Here is a 19,857-nt window from a genome sequence, read left to right on the forward strand (position 1 = left end):
GGCGCGCGCCCCCGCCGCTCCCGCCCTCTCCGCTCCCCCTCCCCGCGCCGTACACTTGCCACTCCCGGCTCTCCTTTGCGTCCTCCCGTCCCCCTCCCCCGCACTCCTCCCGGGCGTCCCCCGCCTCTTCCCCTCCCGGCCAACCCCCTTTCGCCCTGCTGCTGCGACTGCAGCAAATAGGCTCCAGCCGCCGGCGCCTCGAGGGACTGGGTGGCCCCTCACCTGAGCAGCCGCGCCACCGCCAACCTCCGTCAGCCTGCGAGCGCGGGTGGGGGTACGGGGACGGAGGGCGGGAGTGTTCCGGAGCTAGGGTGACTGGGATTTTGCTACAAAAGATGTTCCAGAAAATGGGTAGTTTTTGAATGCCACTCTCATGGGTTTAGCTTTCTGTGGGAGGTCTGTGGTCATCTAGTTTTTTCTTTTTTAAAAAGCACTTTCTTCGAAATTCATCGGTTGGGGTGGTTGAGATTGGGTGAGTGGTTTTTTGGGATTTTGTTTTGTTTTGTTTTTGCAACCGTTCTTTCCAAACACCCGCCTCCCCCAGTAAAAAGAGCCTTTAGCATAAGGCGGTTGCTGTCTATCCGCGGTAGAAATTGGGTCTTCTGGTCCCAGGGAATAGGGTTAGTTCGGATTAGCGTATTTCCAGATGTGAGAGAGTATTACGGACTTTTTTTTTTTTTTTTTTTTTTTTGGGGCAATGTAAATCGAGAATTAAGATTTTTCCAACCGTGTAGTATTTGAGTAAACACACTGCTTGCTGCATAGTTCAGGCACCGGAGCCCACTCTTCACTCTATCCTGGATGGTGTTCAGGATCCTTAGCCTGACCCTTGGGTCCTCTGTAACCTACTTCGGTCTGCACACCAAATTACTTGTCTGCTGGGTATCACCCGACTTGACCACTTACAGCAGGCTCCAGCTCTCAGTGGGCTCAGCGGAGCCTTGATTCCTTCAGTTCTCTATTTCAGGAAAACATTTTCTGAGCTCCTCACCACCCCACCCCACCTCGCCACCTCCTCCACCCCCAGCCTCCAGGATGCTAGGGCAAGATTCAGGAATGAAAAAGGTCTTGACAACCCCAGTGCTCTGTTCTAACCTCAACTGGAACTTGCACCCTCAGCTCACAGCATCTGCATGCAAGTGAGCAGCCTTCTTTCCTTCTCCTTCTACTGCCATCCTCTCCTCCTCCTCCAGCCAGATGTGCTCTGGCCTCACAGAGCTTCCCTCAGTTCCTGAACCAGCATGGTCTCTGGCTGCTGGGTCATTGCACAAGTTGTTTACTCAGTCCCATCAGTGGTTCTCACTCCGGTCCTTACCCAACTGCCATTCAGGTGGGTACCTTGCCCCTCTCAACGAATTGTCCAAATTTTCCTCTAAAATACCTTAAAAAAAAAAAAAAAAAAAAGATTCCACGAACCCCCTACTTGAAAGTCTGGGCTGGTGGGCTGGTTCACTATTGCCTACAAAGTAAATTCCACATCTCCTGGTGTGCCTCCTTACAATCTACTCCTAACTTATCTCTCCATTTTCCATAACCCTAAGCCTCTGCATGTGAGATTCCGCCTATGCAGGAGGAAGGAGAATGTTTGTTCATCTCCTTTTCATTTGGCAAACTCTTGTTCATCCTTCGGAGCCTTACCTGGTTGTTATCTCCTCTGTAAGGACTATTATAATAGTGCTGGTCACCTTTTAATGATCTGTTTGCATGTCTGACTCCACAAAATTTCACTTCTTTGACAATTTGTCTTATTTATTTTTGTGTAACCACATTTCTGGTTAATACAAATGAAGCCACAGATAACCATAATCAGTTCTCACTGCCCCATCATTTTCCCCTGTGTGAAAAACTTGCGGCCCCTCTGTTCCTTCCCCACTGCAGTAATTGCAGAAGTTGTCCTGCCTGTCCTTCCCATGTCCTTCTTCCTCGTACTCTGGTTTTCCAAGATTGCCCCTCACCCCGGCCACTGTGAAACATTGATTTCCGGTCCACATTATTTTACAGTGAATCCCATAGGGCAAACCTGTGAAGTGGGAAAATGACACCCTACTCTCTTCAGTTCTTGCCCTGGTTCTGTGTAGTAATTTATCCCCTGGATGCTGAAGCAACATTGCTTGTGTCTTCCTGTGTTACAGTCTCATAAAGACCCTCCTTAAACAGCTCCTTGAACTTCTGCTTAGAATTGTTCTTTCTCTTCAGGCTCCAGTCCTGGTCCAGGAAGCCAGGATGAGGCAGACAGTATTTGGTCCTGGTGAAGTCTGGGTTAGTCCTGATGCCTGGGAGACTACTTAGGCTATTGGGGGTTGCTGAAAGAATAAGGACATAAATGGAATCTCTCTCTCTCTCTCTTTTTTTTTTTTTCATGCAAGTGATGATTTCTCTAGTTATAGTTTCGCTTATCTTTACAGGTAGAATAACAATACTTAATACATAAGGTTATTGTAAGAAAGCACTGGACAGTATCTAGGACATAATAGGTGCTCAGCAAATTCTAGTTTAAACAGTATTTGATAAGATGTCTGTAATATAAATATATGCTTGAATAAAAAGTACAAAGTCAGAAGAGAGAAAGCTCTGGAGAAGATAGGAACCACAGTGATAGTACAAAACAAAAATTAAAATTAAGTAATTTGAGGCCTGGTGCGGTGGCTCATGCTTGTAATCTCAGCACTTTGGGAGGCTGAGGTGCGCGGATCACTTGAGGTCAGAGTTCGAAACCAGCCTGGCCAACATGGTGAAACCCGGTCTCTAGTAAAAATAAAAAATTAGCCACATGTGGTGGTGCATGCCTATAATCCCAGCCACTGGGAAGGCTGAGGCAGGAGAATCACTTGAACCTGGGAGGCAGAGGTTGCAGTGAATAGAGATCACGCCACTGCACTTCGCCCTGGGAGATAGAGTGAGACTCCATCTCAAAAAAAAAAGTAATTTTGATACTACATAATAATTGTAATAATATAAAATTATTATATAGTTCTGATTTCCAGCTTATTACTTCAGCTGCACTGCAGCTCTACATTGCTGGGGATTCGTCTCCTGAGGGAATGAGCAACAGGAAGAACAAACTGAGGCTTCAAGAGGAGCTGAAATGAAGGGAGCATGGGAGGTGGGGATAGAAAAATGTTCCACAATTACAAGGATGGCGGTATGGGCAAATAGACTTTCTAATGCAGTCTGTTTGACCTTGGTGATGCATAAGGCTGTCTTATTTGGCTGCACTTTCCTGGTGATATCCACAACTCACCTCCTTACCCTAACTGCTTGCTGCTATCCCTTTCCCATCCCTAAGCCTTATCCTCCCCCTATTACCATGCCTGACTCCAACCTCAAACCCAGCTGAGGACTAGGAATAAGGTGTGTGTCCTCATCATATAATAGTAGAATTTTCCATATGCCCAGTACTGTCGTAAGCAATTTGCACTTATTAACTCATTTATTCTGACAAAAATCCCATTCAGTAGGCACTATTATCATCCCCCTTTTAGAAAATAAGGCAAACAAAAAAAAAGAAAAGTAACTTGCAGAGGTCACACAGCTATCTGCAGAGATGGGATTCAAGTCCCGCATTATGATTCCAAAGTTAAGTCTTAACCAATCACTGTGCCGTGCTGCCTATCAATGACAACACACCAAAAGTTTCATTGTTTTGATAGACACATCAGAATGTCACTGTGTTCAAACAGCTACATCAGAAAGTCATGGAGCCCCCCAGTGGTACCTGCAGTGAATGTTTTAGCCTTTCTCTTTTCCTCTTCTTCTGCAGTCCTGTCTCTTTTTCTCAGAGTTCTCCCTCCCCTCTTTTCATCTTCCACTTTTTTTTTTTTTTTAAATGCCTTGCCTTATTTTCCATCTCAATTTTCTTAATCCACATGCATGCTGCAGGCCTCCCAGGGGAGGTAGTACCATTGGTCCTGTCCTAAAACCTAATGTTAAATTCAGCAAAACCTAACATGGACCCAGCAATGCTAGTAATGAGCGTGTTGCCTTGCTGTAAAATGAAAGAATTGGGCTAAGTGAGCACAAAAGTTATTTTTCAGCTGTGTCATTTTTTGATTTTGGTGATAACCAAGAGCATTTTGTTGTTGTTGTTGTTGTTGGCTCCTCTAGTAAAACTCAGATAAAAGCTGGCTGAATTCTAGTAAGAATGACTGAAGCACTAGAAAAAAGAAAAAATTCCTATCATAGTATAACATGTTGTTTGCTAGAAGAGTGGCTTATACCAGTATCATCATTATCTTAATATAATAGGTTATGGATGGGCAACATGCATTAGATTTCTGACAGGCATGTGGGAAATGTAGGTATTTTTGTTTGTTTGTTTGTTTTGTTTTTTGAGACAGCATCCCACTCTGTCCCCCAGGCTGAAGTGCAGTGGTGTGAGCTCACTGCAACCTCCCCCTTCTGGGTTTAAGCGATCATCCTGTCTCAGCCTCCCGAGTAGCTGCAAATGTAGTAATTTTTAAAGCCCTTCTATTTGAAAGGGTATTATAACCCAATATTGTCCAAAAGCAGAGTTGTTATAATGGAAGGCTTTCTAAACTGGTTCCCAGTGACATTCTCCTCCTGGTATTCTTCCTTATGTGTAATCTCCTCCCCTTGAGACTAGACCTAGTGACTCCATTCTAACTATCAGAATATGGCAAATGTAGTGCGATGTCACTTCTTATATTGGGTTACAAATCACTCTGGTTTCTGTCTTGCTGTCTTGCTCTTTTGCTTGCTTGCTTGCTTGCTTGGAGGGAGGCCCGCTGCCATGTTGTAAGCTGCCATATGGAGAGGAGAGGCTCTCATGGCAAGGAACTGAGAAGATCCTGTGGTCAACAGCCTGTGAGGAACTGAGGCTCTCAGTCCATCAGCCCAAAAGCATCTGAATCTTGCCACAGCTTTATGAATGAACTCGAAAGCAGATATGGTGTGGGATAAAGAAGCAATTGTCAGACAGATGAGACATTGGTATGACTTGACCAAAGTTAACCTCAGCAGCTCTTAGCACCATACCCCAGGTCACACTGAGCTCCTAGAGCCAGGCCTGGGTTGACCGTTCACTGTACTCTACCCAGAGCTGGTCCTTTTTCTTCTTGGATGCCAATGACAGTCTCAGCTGGCCCATACCTCTTGCAGCCTCACAGTGGGTGATTATTACTCACTATGGATTAGGATATGTGCCTATGTATTTGTAATATATAAATAATAGGATATGCAGTTTCATACGTCACCTGACCAGTAAGCAATGGACAGTTTCCACAGATGCGAAACACCAATTGCTCTCCCATGCTTCTCCTCACCATCTGCCACACCACCGCAGAATTCTATTTGCCACTCTGGTGCCATTTGGGCACGTGTCAAACAGAAACCAGAAATTTGAAACCCAATCATTGCCTGATGCTTAGCAACACAGCATCCCTACACCTATTGAAAAGATGTAATGCTCAAGCAATTGGAGGAAAATGTGACCTTAGTGGCGGCTATATGTGGATTTCTTCTCTGGGAGCTTATGAGTCACTAAGATCTTCTGCTTGGCTCAACCCACGTTGAGCCATGCTTGGGGAACCAAGTTGGAAAGAGAAGGAACATTTTCAGCAATAATAACCATGTTCCTGTAGCCAACTTCTCCATCTGTTCCTACAGTTTCTGTCTATAAGAATGTACAAAGGTTCTGCTGCATAGATTTAAGACTAGCCAAGGTCAGTGTGCAATCAGCCATTGCAGATGAGGTCATCAAGGACAGGGAATTGCAGCTCTGGAAAACAGAGATGCTGAGAAACATTCTGATATGTGCCCTTCATTTCTGGCTTAAGGGGGAAACAGACAACAGGTACAATGAAGACGAATTCACTGTGGAGGGAAGAAAGGAAGCGGCTTTAGAAATAATACTCTTGAGTATAAAGGAATGGTCTACTCAAAAGCTTTCTTATTTGGCTGTTTTGTTGCATTTTAAAACAGAAAAGTGATCATAGATTAATGCACACTGACATTGTACTTCTGTTTATGTTTTATTTTAAGCATCAGTTTAAATTTTACTTTAAGTTTTTCAATGTATTTTTGAAATTGTGGTAAAATACACACAACAAAAAGTCTTCCATCTTGGCTCATGCCTGTAATACCAGCACTTTGGGAGGCTGAGGTGGGTGGATCACAAAGTCAGGTGTTTGAGACCAGCCTGACCAACATGGTAAAACCCCATCTCTACTAAAAATACAAAAATTAGCTGGGCGTGGTGGCACATGCCTGTAATCCCAGCTACTCCAGAGGCTGAAACAGAAGAATCGCTTGAACCCGGGAGGCGGAGGTTGCAGTGAGCTGAGATTGCGCCACTGCACTCCAGCCTGGGTGACAGAACAAGACTGTCTCCAAAAAAAACAAAAAAAACTTCCATCTTAACCATTTGTAAATGTACAGTTTAGTTGTGTTGAGTATATTCACATTGTTATGCAATCATCACTACATTTTATCTCCAGGATTCTTTTTATCTTGTGAAATTGAAACTCTATACCCACTAAACAACAAACTCCACATTCCCCTTTTCCTTTAGGCTCTAGTAACTACCAATCTACTTTCTCTATGGATTTGACCACTCTAAGTACCTCATATAAGTGGAATAATACCGTATTTGTCTTTTTGTGATAAGTTTATTTCACTTAGCATGATGTCCTCACGGTTCATCCATGTTGTAGCATGTGTCAGAATTTCCTTTCTATTTAATAATACTCTATCATACATATATATCACACTTTGTTTATCCACTCATCTGTTGATGGACACTTAATTGCTTTCACATTTTGGCTCTCATGAATAATGCTGTTATGAACATGGGGTTATGAATATCTTTCTGAGATCTTGCTTTCAATTTTTTGGAATATATACTCGAGGTGAGACTGCTAGATCATATGGTTATTCTAATTTTTTTTAGGAACCACCATATTGTTTTTCATAGTGGCTGCACCATTTTACATTGCACACCAACTGTGCACAAGGGTTCCAAATTCTCCACATCCTCGCCAACACTATTTTGTTTTGTTTTTGGAGAGTAGCCATCCTAATAGATGCAAGGTATTGAAATATTTTTAAATGTCAAAAATTCACAAAATACAAGCAAATTCAGTATTTTAGAAAGCCCTGCTCTACCCTGGACCCTGTGCTTTAAGAAAGCCCTGTTCTGACCCTCCTAGAGGTAATGCTACCATCTCCTCCTTCTAGAACATATCTGGGTACCTAGGATCCAAGAATTCTGTAGGGACTTGGAAAAGCCCCTTCCCCACATAACAGACAGTGGGCTGCTCTGCTGGTATACACAACAGAAAGCCTCATAGACAGCTGATGCAAGGGTGTGGGGATGGTTTGCAGGATGTTGATATAACTTGCTTGTGGGTTGGAAAGTTCACCCAAATTTGCTTGAAGCTTTTGAAAGTTCAGGACTAAGTCGGGTGGGCCATGGACTGGCTGTTTCCATGTCACCATATTCCAGCACAGAATTCTGAAGAGTCTGAGAATTCTAAATTCAAACCTGGACTTCCAGGTCTTTATGATTATATGTTTGTCAAGATAAGACAGAAAATATACCTTTTAAATATTTAACACAAAACTTGTTACCTCCCATGGACTTTGTTGAGGGACTTTAGAGAAACTACATACAAAACTGGACAACAATGAAACCCATTTTGTTCCATTTGTGCCATGGTTTGAATGGTCCCCCAAACTTCATGTCTTGGAAATAATTCCCAATGCAATGGGAGAGGGGTGCAAATGAGGGGTATCTAGGTCATGAGGGCTCTGCCCTCATAAGGGAATGCAGTTATTGTGAGAGTAAGTTTGTTAGAGCCCAATAAAAAGATTCAATCTGACAAAATGAAGATTCCAAATTAGAAGGAATCCTATGCAGCCATAAAAAAAAAAAAAGAGAGATCATGTCTTTTGCGGGAACATGGATGGAGCTGGAGGCTATTATCCTTAGCAAACTAATGCAGGAACAGAAAATGAAATACCACATGTTATCACTTTATATAAGTGGGAGCCGAATGATGAGAACTTATGAAGACAAAGACAGAAACAACAGACACTGAGGTCTACTTGATGGGGGAGGGTGGGAGGAGGGAGAGGAGCAGAAAAGATAGTTATTGGGTGCTGGGCTTAATACCTGGGTGATGAAATAATCTGTTCGACAAACCCATCTGCTATAGAATTAGCAGATGTTGGTCAAAAAGATTATTCAAAGCTCATTCTCAGGCAAAAGAAACCTTTTAATCTATGCCCAGAAGGCCCATACTGAGTCTGTGTATGACACCAAACAGTATGAATGAAATTTACCTTAGGCATTAGGTGAAAGGAAATGTGCGATTTCTATTGTTTAGAAGGTCTCCCAGCTCAGACTCAGGAAAAAGGTCCCAGTTGTGATTCTACTTACCAGCACAAGGGAGAAGCCCCATTTTGTATCTTAAAAATAAATTCTTTCAAAAAGTACATTTTAAAGCATTTGCATTTCTCCCATTTCCCTATAATTGTGTAAGGCAGATGATTCAGTTAAGCCTAACTTAAGAAAAATATTAAGGACTTATAATGTGTCTATAATAGCAGCACGCTACAAGCTGTGAGGTATTTCTAAGCAGCATATGGCAAGTTGAGTTGGGAATGCATAATATAGTTAGATAAAACAAAGAAAACTATGCAATTTCAATTATTTACTGCCCAATGAGGACTTTCCCTCCTTTTGCTCTCAAACTTCAGAAAAAAGCAAATACAATAGTTTCAGGTGCATGTTTTAATATTGAGATTGTGACTTTTGCAGGTGTTTTCAAATGATTGCAAGGCTTAACATTCTGGTGCATACAAGATATATATATATATATATATATATATTTTAAGTAACTTTTTGGTTGTGAAAATTACTCAAAAGAGGGTTGGAGTTGAGCTCTTAATCTCACTTGAGCTTGATTACGCTTGTGATGAACCAGATGTCGCAGTTCTTTCCTGGGTGCTATTGCAGACACATACCAGATTAGGACATAGCTACTTTCCCATGCTCAAAAAATGAGAATGGTAAAAAACTATATTACAAAATTCTATAGTATCTAAACTTCATCAAGACCTTTGAAGTATGTATACTCTTGTAACACTCTATATGCATATAAAAACCAGATATTTGCATTATATACTAACATCATCTAAAGTTCTACCACTTCTACAGTTTTTGAGTGTCAGCTTTGGGCATTTTTTTTTTCACATAATTCAACATAGGAAATGGAAGCATAAGGGCATGTTTAGATGTGTATGGATTAACTGCATCCTGATACCAAATGTGTTCATTCAAAACTAGCAAAATAACAGCACCTGCGATTTACAAGACTGGGGTTTCAATGATTAAAAAATAGAAAAAAAAAATTGTAGTTTTAAATAACTCTTAATTCTACTGGCATTATTTTCAAAAACTTGTGTTCTCAAGACCAAATCTGAAAGGCAGAGTGTGGTATAAATTACACTGACTTTGTTTACCTTTTTCAATTTGAAAAACTTTTGATTAAGAATTCCCTAGGGTGTTCATAATTACCATAAATACAAAAGCACAATGACTGTTCTCCTACAACATTTTCAAAAATGTGATCCAAATGTACAAAACAGAATGAAAGACACTTGCTTTTTCAAGATTCCTACGGGTGAATGTGTATTCATATAGACGACACAGAACTTGCCACAAGATGTTTGGTGGCTTCTTTTTTTCCTTTTTAGTATTATGTTGCTTGGTCTAGGTATGGACTATTTTTAATTGCATTCACGTTCTTTTAAAATTACTTTGATAGCAAATTTAATTAAAATACTACTTTAAATACTTTTCTAGACCAAGATATGTTGGGCATACTGTGCAATATAAGATGATATAACCTTCTTTTCTTCTCAGATAATTGGACAGAATTTTGGATTGTTGTTAATCACTTTATCTTTTACAAACATAGTCAGTAGTAGTGTCTGCTATAAGAAAGAGTGCCACCCTACTCACAGGAGCAAAGACATGGAATCAACCTAAATGCCCACCAATGACAGACTGGATAAATAAAAATGTGGTACATACACACCATGGAATACCATGCAGCCTAAAAGAGAACGACATCATGTCTTTTGTGGGAACATGGATGGAGCTGGAGACTATTATCCTTAGCAAACTAATGCAGGAACAGAAAACCACATTATCACTTATAAGTGGGAGCTAAATGATGAGAACTTATGAACACAAAGAAGGAAACAACAGACAACTAGAGTCTACTTGATGGGGAAGGGTGGGAGGAGGGAGAGGAAGAGAAAAGATAAATTATTGGGTACTGGCCTTAATACCAGGGTGATGAAATAATCTGTACAAGAAACCCACGTGACATGAGTTTAGCTATGTAACAAAGCCTTCAAATGTACCCCCACACCTAAAAGTTAAAAAAAAAAAGAGCACTACCAAGTAGCACTTGTTAACTATTTTATATTCTATTAGATGGGTACATTATCTTGGTTTGATCTTTGAAAATTGCCTAAGTAGTACACATCAATTATTTAAATGTGATGTAGATTACATTACAATATCTGAAAGGATATTAAAGTATTTGTAATTCTAGAAAATTTTTGAAAGATTGCTATATACACATGTTAATGATATGGTTTATGATTTTCCATTGATATTGAGGAAGCAGTCGAGAAATATGACTTTTCTCGCTATCATCTCAGTGCTACTATATAAAATAGGAATAATGATGGTACCTGCCTTGTAAGGTTGTTGTGAAGATAAATGGCAATAAATGTTAGCTACAACTATTACTGGAACAGTCAACCATTTTGGACCATATAACCTGTTGCTATTCAATCAGACCGAAGTCCTTAAAATACCATCTCAAAATTTATATTGTTCAGAGGCAAGGAATGAATCTATATTAAGAATGTTAAAGATTTTTATCATGAAGATAAGTCAACGTTACAGTCAATACTTTATCAAAATAATTATCCAAGCTAATAATGCATATCTGTGAAGTGTAATGAATTTCAATCCCCTCGCATCAAGCTGAATAAAGGTTATAATAAACAAAGCAATCAGTGTGGCTTCTGAGAGAGACATTTATCAAACCCTTGGACCAACACAGCCAACAGTTTAGCCCAGGGACATCTGTACTCTATGAATCTTTTTTGGATGGTAGATAGCTCCTGCCAGGAACAGAACAAACTGTTTTTTTAAATGTGATCCCCTCCTTCCTATTTCCTAGTCAGGGAAGAGTAATTGCCATAGATTTGTTCCAAAAAAGTGAGATTAAGTGAACAGTTTGATTGTATTTAAACTTGGCAAAAAAAAAAAAAAAAAAAGGAAAAGGAGGAGCAATGAATGCAAAAATAATTCAGTTGGGATTGATCTGGAATGGAATTTTACAAATGGTTTATGCACCCTAACTGGGCAAAGTATACCTTCAATTTCTCATGGAAGAAATTCTTTACTTGGATTTTATGGAGGAGTAGCTCAGACTTTCTAAAAGGGAGAAATGTTGGTATTCTGGGTGGAAGAATTATTCATTACGAGGGGCTGTCCAATGCCCAGTGCATCCCATTTATTTATTATCTGTCTCCTGGAGTACTAAATGCTGGTGATTCCCCCAGACAATCTCCCTTCTCCCCACTCCCAGATTTGCAAACCTTCCAGGAGATGGGTAAGACCACTGTGTTATTAAATGAAGAGATAAAGAGGAGTATTCACATAATTTGATGTTGCAATAATTTTTTTCCAAAAAAAAAAACCTTCTGAAGTTATGAAGACTGAGAGGACATTTACTGAGACAAGTACATTTCTTCACTGATTAAACCCCAAATTTCACAGATTCAGTTTAGTAAACTGGATTTGAAGTCACTTCACAACATTCCAGGAAAGAGAGATAGGAAGAGTTCTGGCTAAGACAATGGACTGGTCCTAGCTCTATGGCTCTCTAGCTGTAATTATCTTGGGCAACTTTTTCTAACAAAGGGATAATACTGCTATTCACCTTGTAGGCTTATTGTGACAATTTAATGTAACCTGCTGAACTCAGTTCCTGGTACTCAGCAAGCACTCAAATGTTATCTATACTCTAGTCACATTACTGGCACGGACGCTTGTGAAATATTCAAAAGTGTGACTAGGACCATTTCTAGGGCATAGCGGGTTATGTACAATTCTGAACTTCAAACTTCAGAGGTCCTAGCTACCCCCGTAATCAGCAGCTCAGCTGTTACTAGTTGCTGGGGGAAAAAAGCTCAAAGGGAGCCCCTCCCTTCTGCCACCAAAACAAAGTTGTGAGATTCCCCTTTATGCCCTCAGACTGCATACTTTTGTGACTCCCTTTCCCCTCAAAAGATTCCTTTCAGGCCGGGCTCAGTGGCTCATGATTGTAATCATAACACTTTGGGAGGGTGAGGCAGGCAGATTACCTGAGATCGGGAGTTCGAGACCAGCCTCACCAACAGGGAGAAACCCCATTTCTACTAAAAATACAAAAAAATTAGCCAGGCGTGGTGGCCCTAGGTACTCGGAATCCCAGCTACTCGGAAGGCTGAGGCAGGAGTATCGCTTGAACCCGGGAGGTGGAAGTTTCACTGAGCCGAGATCATGCCATTGGACTCCAGCCTGGGCAAGAAGAGCAAAACTCCATCTCAAAAAAAAAAAAATGTGGTTTAGGAGGAAGTAGTGCATAGTGTAATTATAACCCAGGCCCGGCTCTCTCCACCCTCTAGGGGAAATCACATCTAGCCCAAATGCCTCTAGGGACAACTCTATCTGAAGTACTTTTTTTTTTTTTTGAGACCGTGTCCCACTCTGTCGCCCAGGCTGGAGTGCAGTGGTGCGTGGTGCGATCTCGGATCACCGCAACCTCTGCCTCCCGGGTTCAGGCAATTATCCTGCATCAGCCTCCCGAGTAGCTGGGATTACAGGAGCATGCCCAACTTTTTTTTTTTTTTTTTTTTTTTTTTTTGAGACAGTTTCGCTTTTTGCCCAGGCTGCAGTGCAATAGCGTGATCTCGGCTCACTGCAATCTCTGCCTCCCAGGTTCAAGCGATTCTCCTGCCTCAGCATCCTAAGTAGCTGGGATTATAGGCACCCACCACCACACCCAGCTGATTTTTTTGTATTTTTAGTAGAGACGGAGTTTCACCATGTTGGTCGGGCTGGTCTCAAACTCCTTACCTCAGGTGATCCACCCACCTCAGCCTCCCAAAGTGCTGGGATTACAGGCGTGAGCCACCGTGCCCGGCCTAATTTTTGTATTTTTAGTAGAGATGAGGTTTCACTATGTTGGTCAGGCTGGTCTCGAACTCCTGACCTCAAGTGATCCGCCTGCCTGTGCCTCCAAAAGTGCTGGGATTACAGGTGTGAGCCACTGTCCCTGGCCGTGAAGTACTATTTTTAATAAAGAATAGTATCTGCAACAAGAATGGAACTGAAATATTACCAGTACACCATTTACTATAGAAATAAGACTTCTGAGACACTCAGGAAAACCTGAGCATTAAAGCAATTTTTATTCTATATTTTGAAGATATGAGTTGAGGAATTTTTTATATTGATAAAATAGACCATTCCTCCTCTTTGCCTTTTTGAAAATGGCAAATATTTTACCTGTATAAGACTGAAAATTCTTTCTCACATCTCTTCCTACTGCTGTTCTGTATTATTTGCAGAATTTACTTTTGGGGTTCCTTTGGATAAAGCAAGCACTGGCCTTGTTATAAAATGAGGGTTATCTCAGGTGAATTACAGTTCTTCAGATAACCAGTTTCAAGTACAAATGAGGACAAGAACGGCTGAAAACTGGTGCACCACACAACTGGGTTTGCTTTTTGTTCGAGAGTGAAAAGAGCTAAAGAAATAGGGATGGCACAGTGCATATGTAGGCACCACGCTACATGGCTTATATTAGGTGTCAGTACAAAAAGGACTGAGTTGTATACATGGGAAACTTAAAAAAAAGAAAAAAAAAAAAAAGCAGCAGCCATGGCCAGAGTTCACTTATGTAATGCATTATTTAAGAAAGAAATAAGTCAAGCACAAATAAGGGAAATAGTTAACTTCAGCTTTAAAACAGATGAACTACATCAGTTTTAGACTGACCTCATGATAAGGTGCAAACATGTAAATATGCATAAATATTACTTTATTGTGCTTGAAATTTGCTTTATTACGAAGAATTCCCAGAAATATTCTGATTTCCAATTATTTGTATTTTTCTTGCATTTACAAGTTCTTAGCTGCATGTTATTATGTAATATTTGTGGTCTGAAAGGACTATTTTATATTATCTTTCGAAATCATTGGTAGTTTCCTATTTTATACTATATCTAAAGTTGATATAACTCAGATGTTAGAAAATTTTACAGCTAGCTTTCCTCATTTTACAAATGGGATACGCAAAGTCTACAGACATTTGTCCTCCTCAAGGTCACAAACAGAAGGGTTCTTGCAGCAAAGACAGGATTAGCATCCAGACTCTCAACTCCACTCCTTGAAACACATCTCACAGCCTCTGTGAACTGACATTGCAAAGAAGCAATATGACTATCTGGGCAACCGGGTCTAGCTTTAGTTTATATGTCTAAAACAAGTGGCACTTACCTTTGTTTCATTTTTCTTGAGAAATCTAAATATTCCATGTAAGGATTTATGTGACAAATAGATACAACAAAGATGAATTTGTTTGGCATAAACAATGTTCCATGTAAGTGCATCTTATCAACTTCTGTGAAATCCAGACAGTTCAAAGGAGTTAAAAGAAAGGTAACTTCTTTTTTGTTTTTGAGACAGAGTCTTGCTCTGTTGCCCAGGCTGGAGTGCACTGGCGCTATCTCGGCTCACTGCAACCTCCGTCTCTCAGGTTCAAGCCATTCTCCTGCCTTAGCCTCCCGAGTAGCTGGGACTATAGTCGTGCACCACGTCTGGCTAATAGTTGTATTTTTATTAGAGACGGGGTTTCACCGTGTTGGCCAGGCTGGTCTTGGACTCCTGACGTCAGGTGATCTGCCTGCCTCGGCCTCCCAAAGTGCTGGGATTACAGGTGTCAGCTACCACGCCACGCCCTAACTTGTAATTTTTAAGCATACTGCTGCTAGGTGTATTCAAAGGCTAAAGGGGAGCTACATTATGAACAAAAATTAATTTTAAAATGACATTAGCCTTTTAACAGATTATTTAAATAGTTTATTTTTGTTAATGATAGGAATATTTTCTCAGTAAGTTCAAACCATTTTATAACAGGGAAGAATAAGCTAGTGTTAGATCTGGAAAAGTTAATACAGCATTATCTTGAAATTTTAGGGGTTAAAAAGTGGTTGACTGGAACTTCATCTTTTTTAACCAATGTTAAAATAAACATATTTGAATAGAAAACTGTATCTGGTTCTTTCATATTTCAAATGTAAAATACTTTAATAGAGAAAATTCCATTTTCTGCATCTATTTAGATGATATTACAATAAAGGCAGTGTGGATTGGAGAACATAGCTAGTGAGATTAGGTAACGTAAATTTAAGAAGAAATTAGCTTTTCCATATGAAATAAAATCAATGATCACATAAATTTAACATGATTATGAGGACTAAAGTAAAAACACAAAGTACAATATAGCTTTCGGTTTCTTGTTCGGCACATATATTAATAAATTTTCAAACATCAAACAATATAACACCAATATCTACTAAAACCAACTAGCACAGTAAGGTTACTAAAGCTTAGTTAATTATTAACATCTTAAAAGCCTAGTTCCCATATGAATTCTGTAACCAAGAATATTCTCTGTGCTGTGCAAGCTGGTCGAAGCACCATCTTTTTCAGGATTCTCCAGAATTCATAAGTATTTCAAAGTTAACTCATGTCGAATCCCACAATTCCTTATTGAATGTGGTGGATCTTCTGAACAGGGCTTCATTTATGAGACCATATGCATACACTCATCACAATTTTGAAAAGAATGGAAGGCCTTCATACATATCAGTTTTTAATTTTATCCAATCATTAATTTTCTGCAGAGTTGTTTTTTCTTGACTTAATATTTTTGCAACTTTTTTCATTTTTTGTTCATTTCTCTCTATGTATTTCAACCCTTCTAACTGCAGCTGATCCAGCTTTTCATTTCGACTTTCATCTAGAGGTATGTTTTCACACATTACAGGATTGAATCTAAAATAGGTGTCAGGAGGTAACAGGCCATCAAGCATTATATGGACTTCTGTTAAAGCAAAAAAGAAAAGGATGGGGGAGAAGAAAAGAGGGGATAAAGTGAGCAATGAACTGTTATCTTTATTTAAAATTATCTTCTTTTTAGGCACATTACAAAGATTCACTAATTTCATTATTCAAACTAACAGTAGAAGTAATCCATAGTAATGGGTAAAACTACAAGATAAAATCCATCTTCCAAAACACATTATTCTGTGAAATTAGTTTACTTGTTCTATTCTCTCTATGCTTTTGGTCATACCGTTCACCCCTGCTGAAATGCCCTTTCCAATCTTCCTTTTTTTGTTCTTTTTAATTTTTTGGGATCATCTTCATTGACATGTCATTTACATCCAGTGCAATTCACCAATTTTAACTGTACAGTTTGACAAGTTTTGACAAATGTATACACTTGTGTAAGCACAATAATCATGACATAGCCATTTCCATCACTGTAAAATTTCCTTTAAGCCTCTTTATAATTGGTGCCAGCTTTCCCTTTTCTAGAATTTCATACAAACAGAATCACAAGTATCTACCTTCTTTTACATGGCAAAATACTTCTGAGATTCATCCATGTTGTAGCATAAATCAGTAGTTCCTTTCTTTTCATTGCTAAATGGTGTTCCATTGTATAGATACAACACAATTTGTTCTCTGCAGTTCTGGTCTGGCTCTCTTCAGTTTTTAGCTACTAGAAATAACCCTATTATAAACATTTACACATAAGTCTTCATGTGCACATGATTGCATTTCCCTTGGGCAAAAACCCAGGAATAAAATTGCTGGTTCATATGGTAAAGGGTATGCTTATTAAAAAAAAAACAAACCTGCCACACTGTCTTCCATTTTTGTATTCCAACTGCTAATATATTAGAGTTCTCACTGCTCTACATCTTTGCCCAAAGTTAGTATGTCAAGTCTTAAGTTTTGCATTGCAGAGGTAGTGTTATCTTGTGGTTTAATTTTCATTTCCCTAATGACTAATTATGTTGAGAAGGTTTTCATGTACTTATTAGTCATTTGTATATCTTCTTCAATGAAGTGTCTGTTCAAATCTTTTGCCCATTTTTTCACTGAGATCACTGTGTCCTACATATATGACAGTGGTGCAATCATGGCTCACCGCAACCTCCAACTTCTGGGCTCAAGTGATCCTCCTGCCTCGGCCTCCCAAGTAGCTGGGACTACAGGTGTGTGCCACCATGCCCAGATAGTTTTTAATTTTTCTGTAGAGATGGGATCTCACTATATTGACCAGGCTGCTCTCAAACTTCTGGGCTCAACTGATCCACCCAAAGTGCTGGGATTACAGGTGTGAACCACCATACCCGGCCTATATTTTTTATATATACACACGTATATATACATACATACACATATATGAGAATTCTCTATATATTTTGAATCTGATTATAAATTTATACCTCATGATGGGTCAGATACATGTTTTACCAATATTTTCTCTTAGTGTATGACTTGCCTTTTCATTTCATAAAAAGTATCTTTTAAAGAGCAGAATTTACAATTCAAAGTCTAATTTATCTCTTTCTTTCCTCTCTGGTTCATATTTTCTATGTCCTATCTAAAAAATCTTACCTACCCAAGGTCATTAAGATTTTCTCCAGCATATTCTTCTATAAGTTTTATAGTTTCAGCTCTTAGATTCAGGTTTCCATCTAAGATCAGGAACAGGGTAAGATGTCTAGGCTCACAACTTCCAGTCAGCATTGTACTGGAGGGTCCTTTTCAGTGCCGTAAGGCATTAAAAGGAAATGAAGGGCATGTAGATTAAAAAGGAAGAAGTAAAACTCTACAGACAACCTGGTTGCCTATGTTGACAATTTTAAGAAAGCTATAAAAAGCTACTAGAATAGCTGAGTTCAGCAAGTTTGAAGTTATATAAGGTCAATAGAAAAAAATCAATTGTATTTCTGCATAGTAGCCATGAACGACTATGATGCATTCTAAGTTACTTCTGTGTATGGTGCAAAGGGTAAAAGTCAACGCTGTGGATATAAGTATCTAATTGTCCTGGACCATTTGTTGAAAAGTCTGTCCTTTCCCACTGAGTTACCTTAACACCTCTGTAAAAAGTCTTTTGAGTTTACATGTATAAATCAATTTCTGGACTATTACATACCATTGATTTATATGTCTATCTTTATTCAAACACCACAGTTCCTTGCTTAATGTAGTTTTACAGTCTTTAAATCAGCAGATGCAAGTCCTCCAACTTTTTCTTTTTTCCAAAATTGTGTCAGATATTCTAGGTCGGGGTCCCCAACCCCTGGGCTGCACAGCAGGGGGTGAGTGGCAGGGCCAGTAAGCAAAGCTTCATCTGTATTTACAGTCACTCCCCATCACTTGCATTACAGCCTCAGCTCCACCTCCTGTCAGATCAGTGGTGGCATGAGATTCTCATAGGAGTGCAAACCCTATTGTGAACTGAGCATGCAAGGGATCTAGGTTGTGTGCTCCTTATGTGAATCTAATGCCTGATGATCTGCCACTGTCTCCCATCACCCCTAGATGAGACCATCTGGTTGCAGGAAAACAAGCTTGGGGCTCCCAATTCTACATTATGGTGAGCTGTATACTTATTTCATTATATATTACAATGCAATACTAGAAATAAAGCATACAATAAATGTAATGTGCTTGAATTATCCCAAAACCATTCCTCCCCTCCCCACCCCGATCCATGGAAAAACTATCTTCCACGAAACCAGTCCTTGGGACCAAAGAGGTTGGAGACCACTATCCTGGGTCCTTTGCATATCCATATACATTTTACAATCAGCTTGTTAATCTCTATCCCTCAAAAGCCTGCTTGGATTTTGACAGGAATTGTATTGAATCTATAGATCAATTTGTGAGGTGATACCTTAACAATACTGAGATTTCCAATTCATTAACACAGTATATCTATTTATTTATTTAGGTCTTTAATTTATCTCAGTAACGTTTGGTAGTTTTCACTGTTCAGATCTTGCACATAGCCCACAAATTTTAGTTTCCTTGACCTCCTTGAACTACAAACTTTGTTTCTCCAACTCTAAGAGACTGCCCTACTTTTCTGGTGCCCCCTCCCTATGCTATAGTATAGAAACTCTTTTCAGGCAGCAAACTGGACAGTAACAGTGATGACCTCATTCATTCTCCTTTCAGAGATCATTGTCTTATGTTACCTGTTATCTAATGTCTGAAAACCATTGTTCTGTCTACTTTTCTAGTTGTTTAAGGTAAGAGGAAATATCTGGTCCCTAATATTTTATGATGTCCAGAAGAGGAAGTCTTCACTCTCTTTTAAAATGTCCAAATCCTATATATCCTTTAAGACCCACATCAAGTCTACTTTACATCTTATAAGCTGTCTACACCAGTCAAGTTTTCTCATTCCTCTTCTTAATTCATAGTCTTAATCACTTACAATCATTTACCATTTATTTAGCAATTCACCACATATTAAACCCTATGAAATTGTTGTTTTTGTAGGCCAAGAGCAATTTAGTAAGTACATGTTTCAATATAATTCTTGTTATATCTTTTTCAAAGTTAACTGAGTTTATTAAATTTTTACTCATTTGTCTCTAACTAGAGTGCAGGTACACTGAGGCAACATTTCATGTTTCTTGAAAATTCTAAATAAGTCCATTACATGG

The 19,857-nt window shown here is 39.5% G+C and overlaps 1 protein-coding gene across 5 annotated transcripts in view; it reads right to left on the reverse strand.

Moving 5' to 3' along the window:
• Positions 1–15,158: 15,158 nt before the first annotated feature.
• The window catches only part of PNPLA8 (patatin like domain 8, phospholipase A2), a 51,809-nt gene continuing 47,110 nt past the window's right edge, over positions 15,159–19,857 (reverse strand). For all 5 annotated transcript variants that reach the window (XM_007982591.3, XM_038004471.2, XM_038004469.2 and 2 more), the window contains one exon: positions 15,159–16,202. In XM_007982591.3, coding sequence (XP_007980782.3) covers positions 15,928–16,202 — 275 coding nt within the window. In that variant the 3' untranslated portion in view covers positions 15,159–15,927. The remainder of the gene's footprint in view (positions 16,203–19,857) is intronic.

Source organism: Chlorocebus sabaeus, chromosome 21 (genome assembly GCF_047675955.1).
Source record: "Chlorocebus sabaeus isolate Y175 chromosome 21, mChlSab1.0.hap1, whole genome shotgun sequence".
Lineage (NCBI taxonomy): Eukaryota > Metazoa > Chordata > Mammalia > Primates > Cercopithecidae > Chlorocebus > Chlorocebus sabaeus.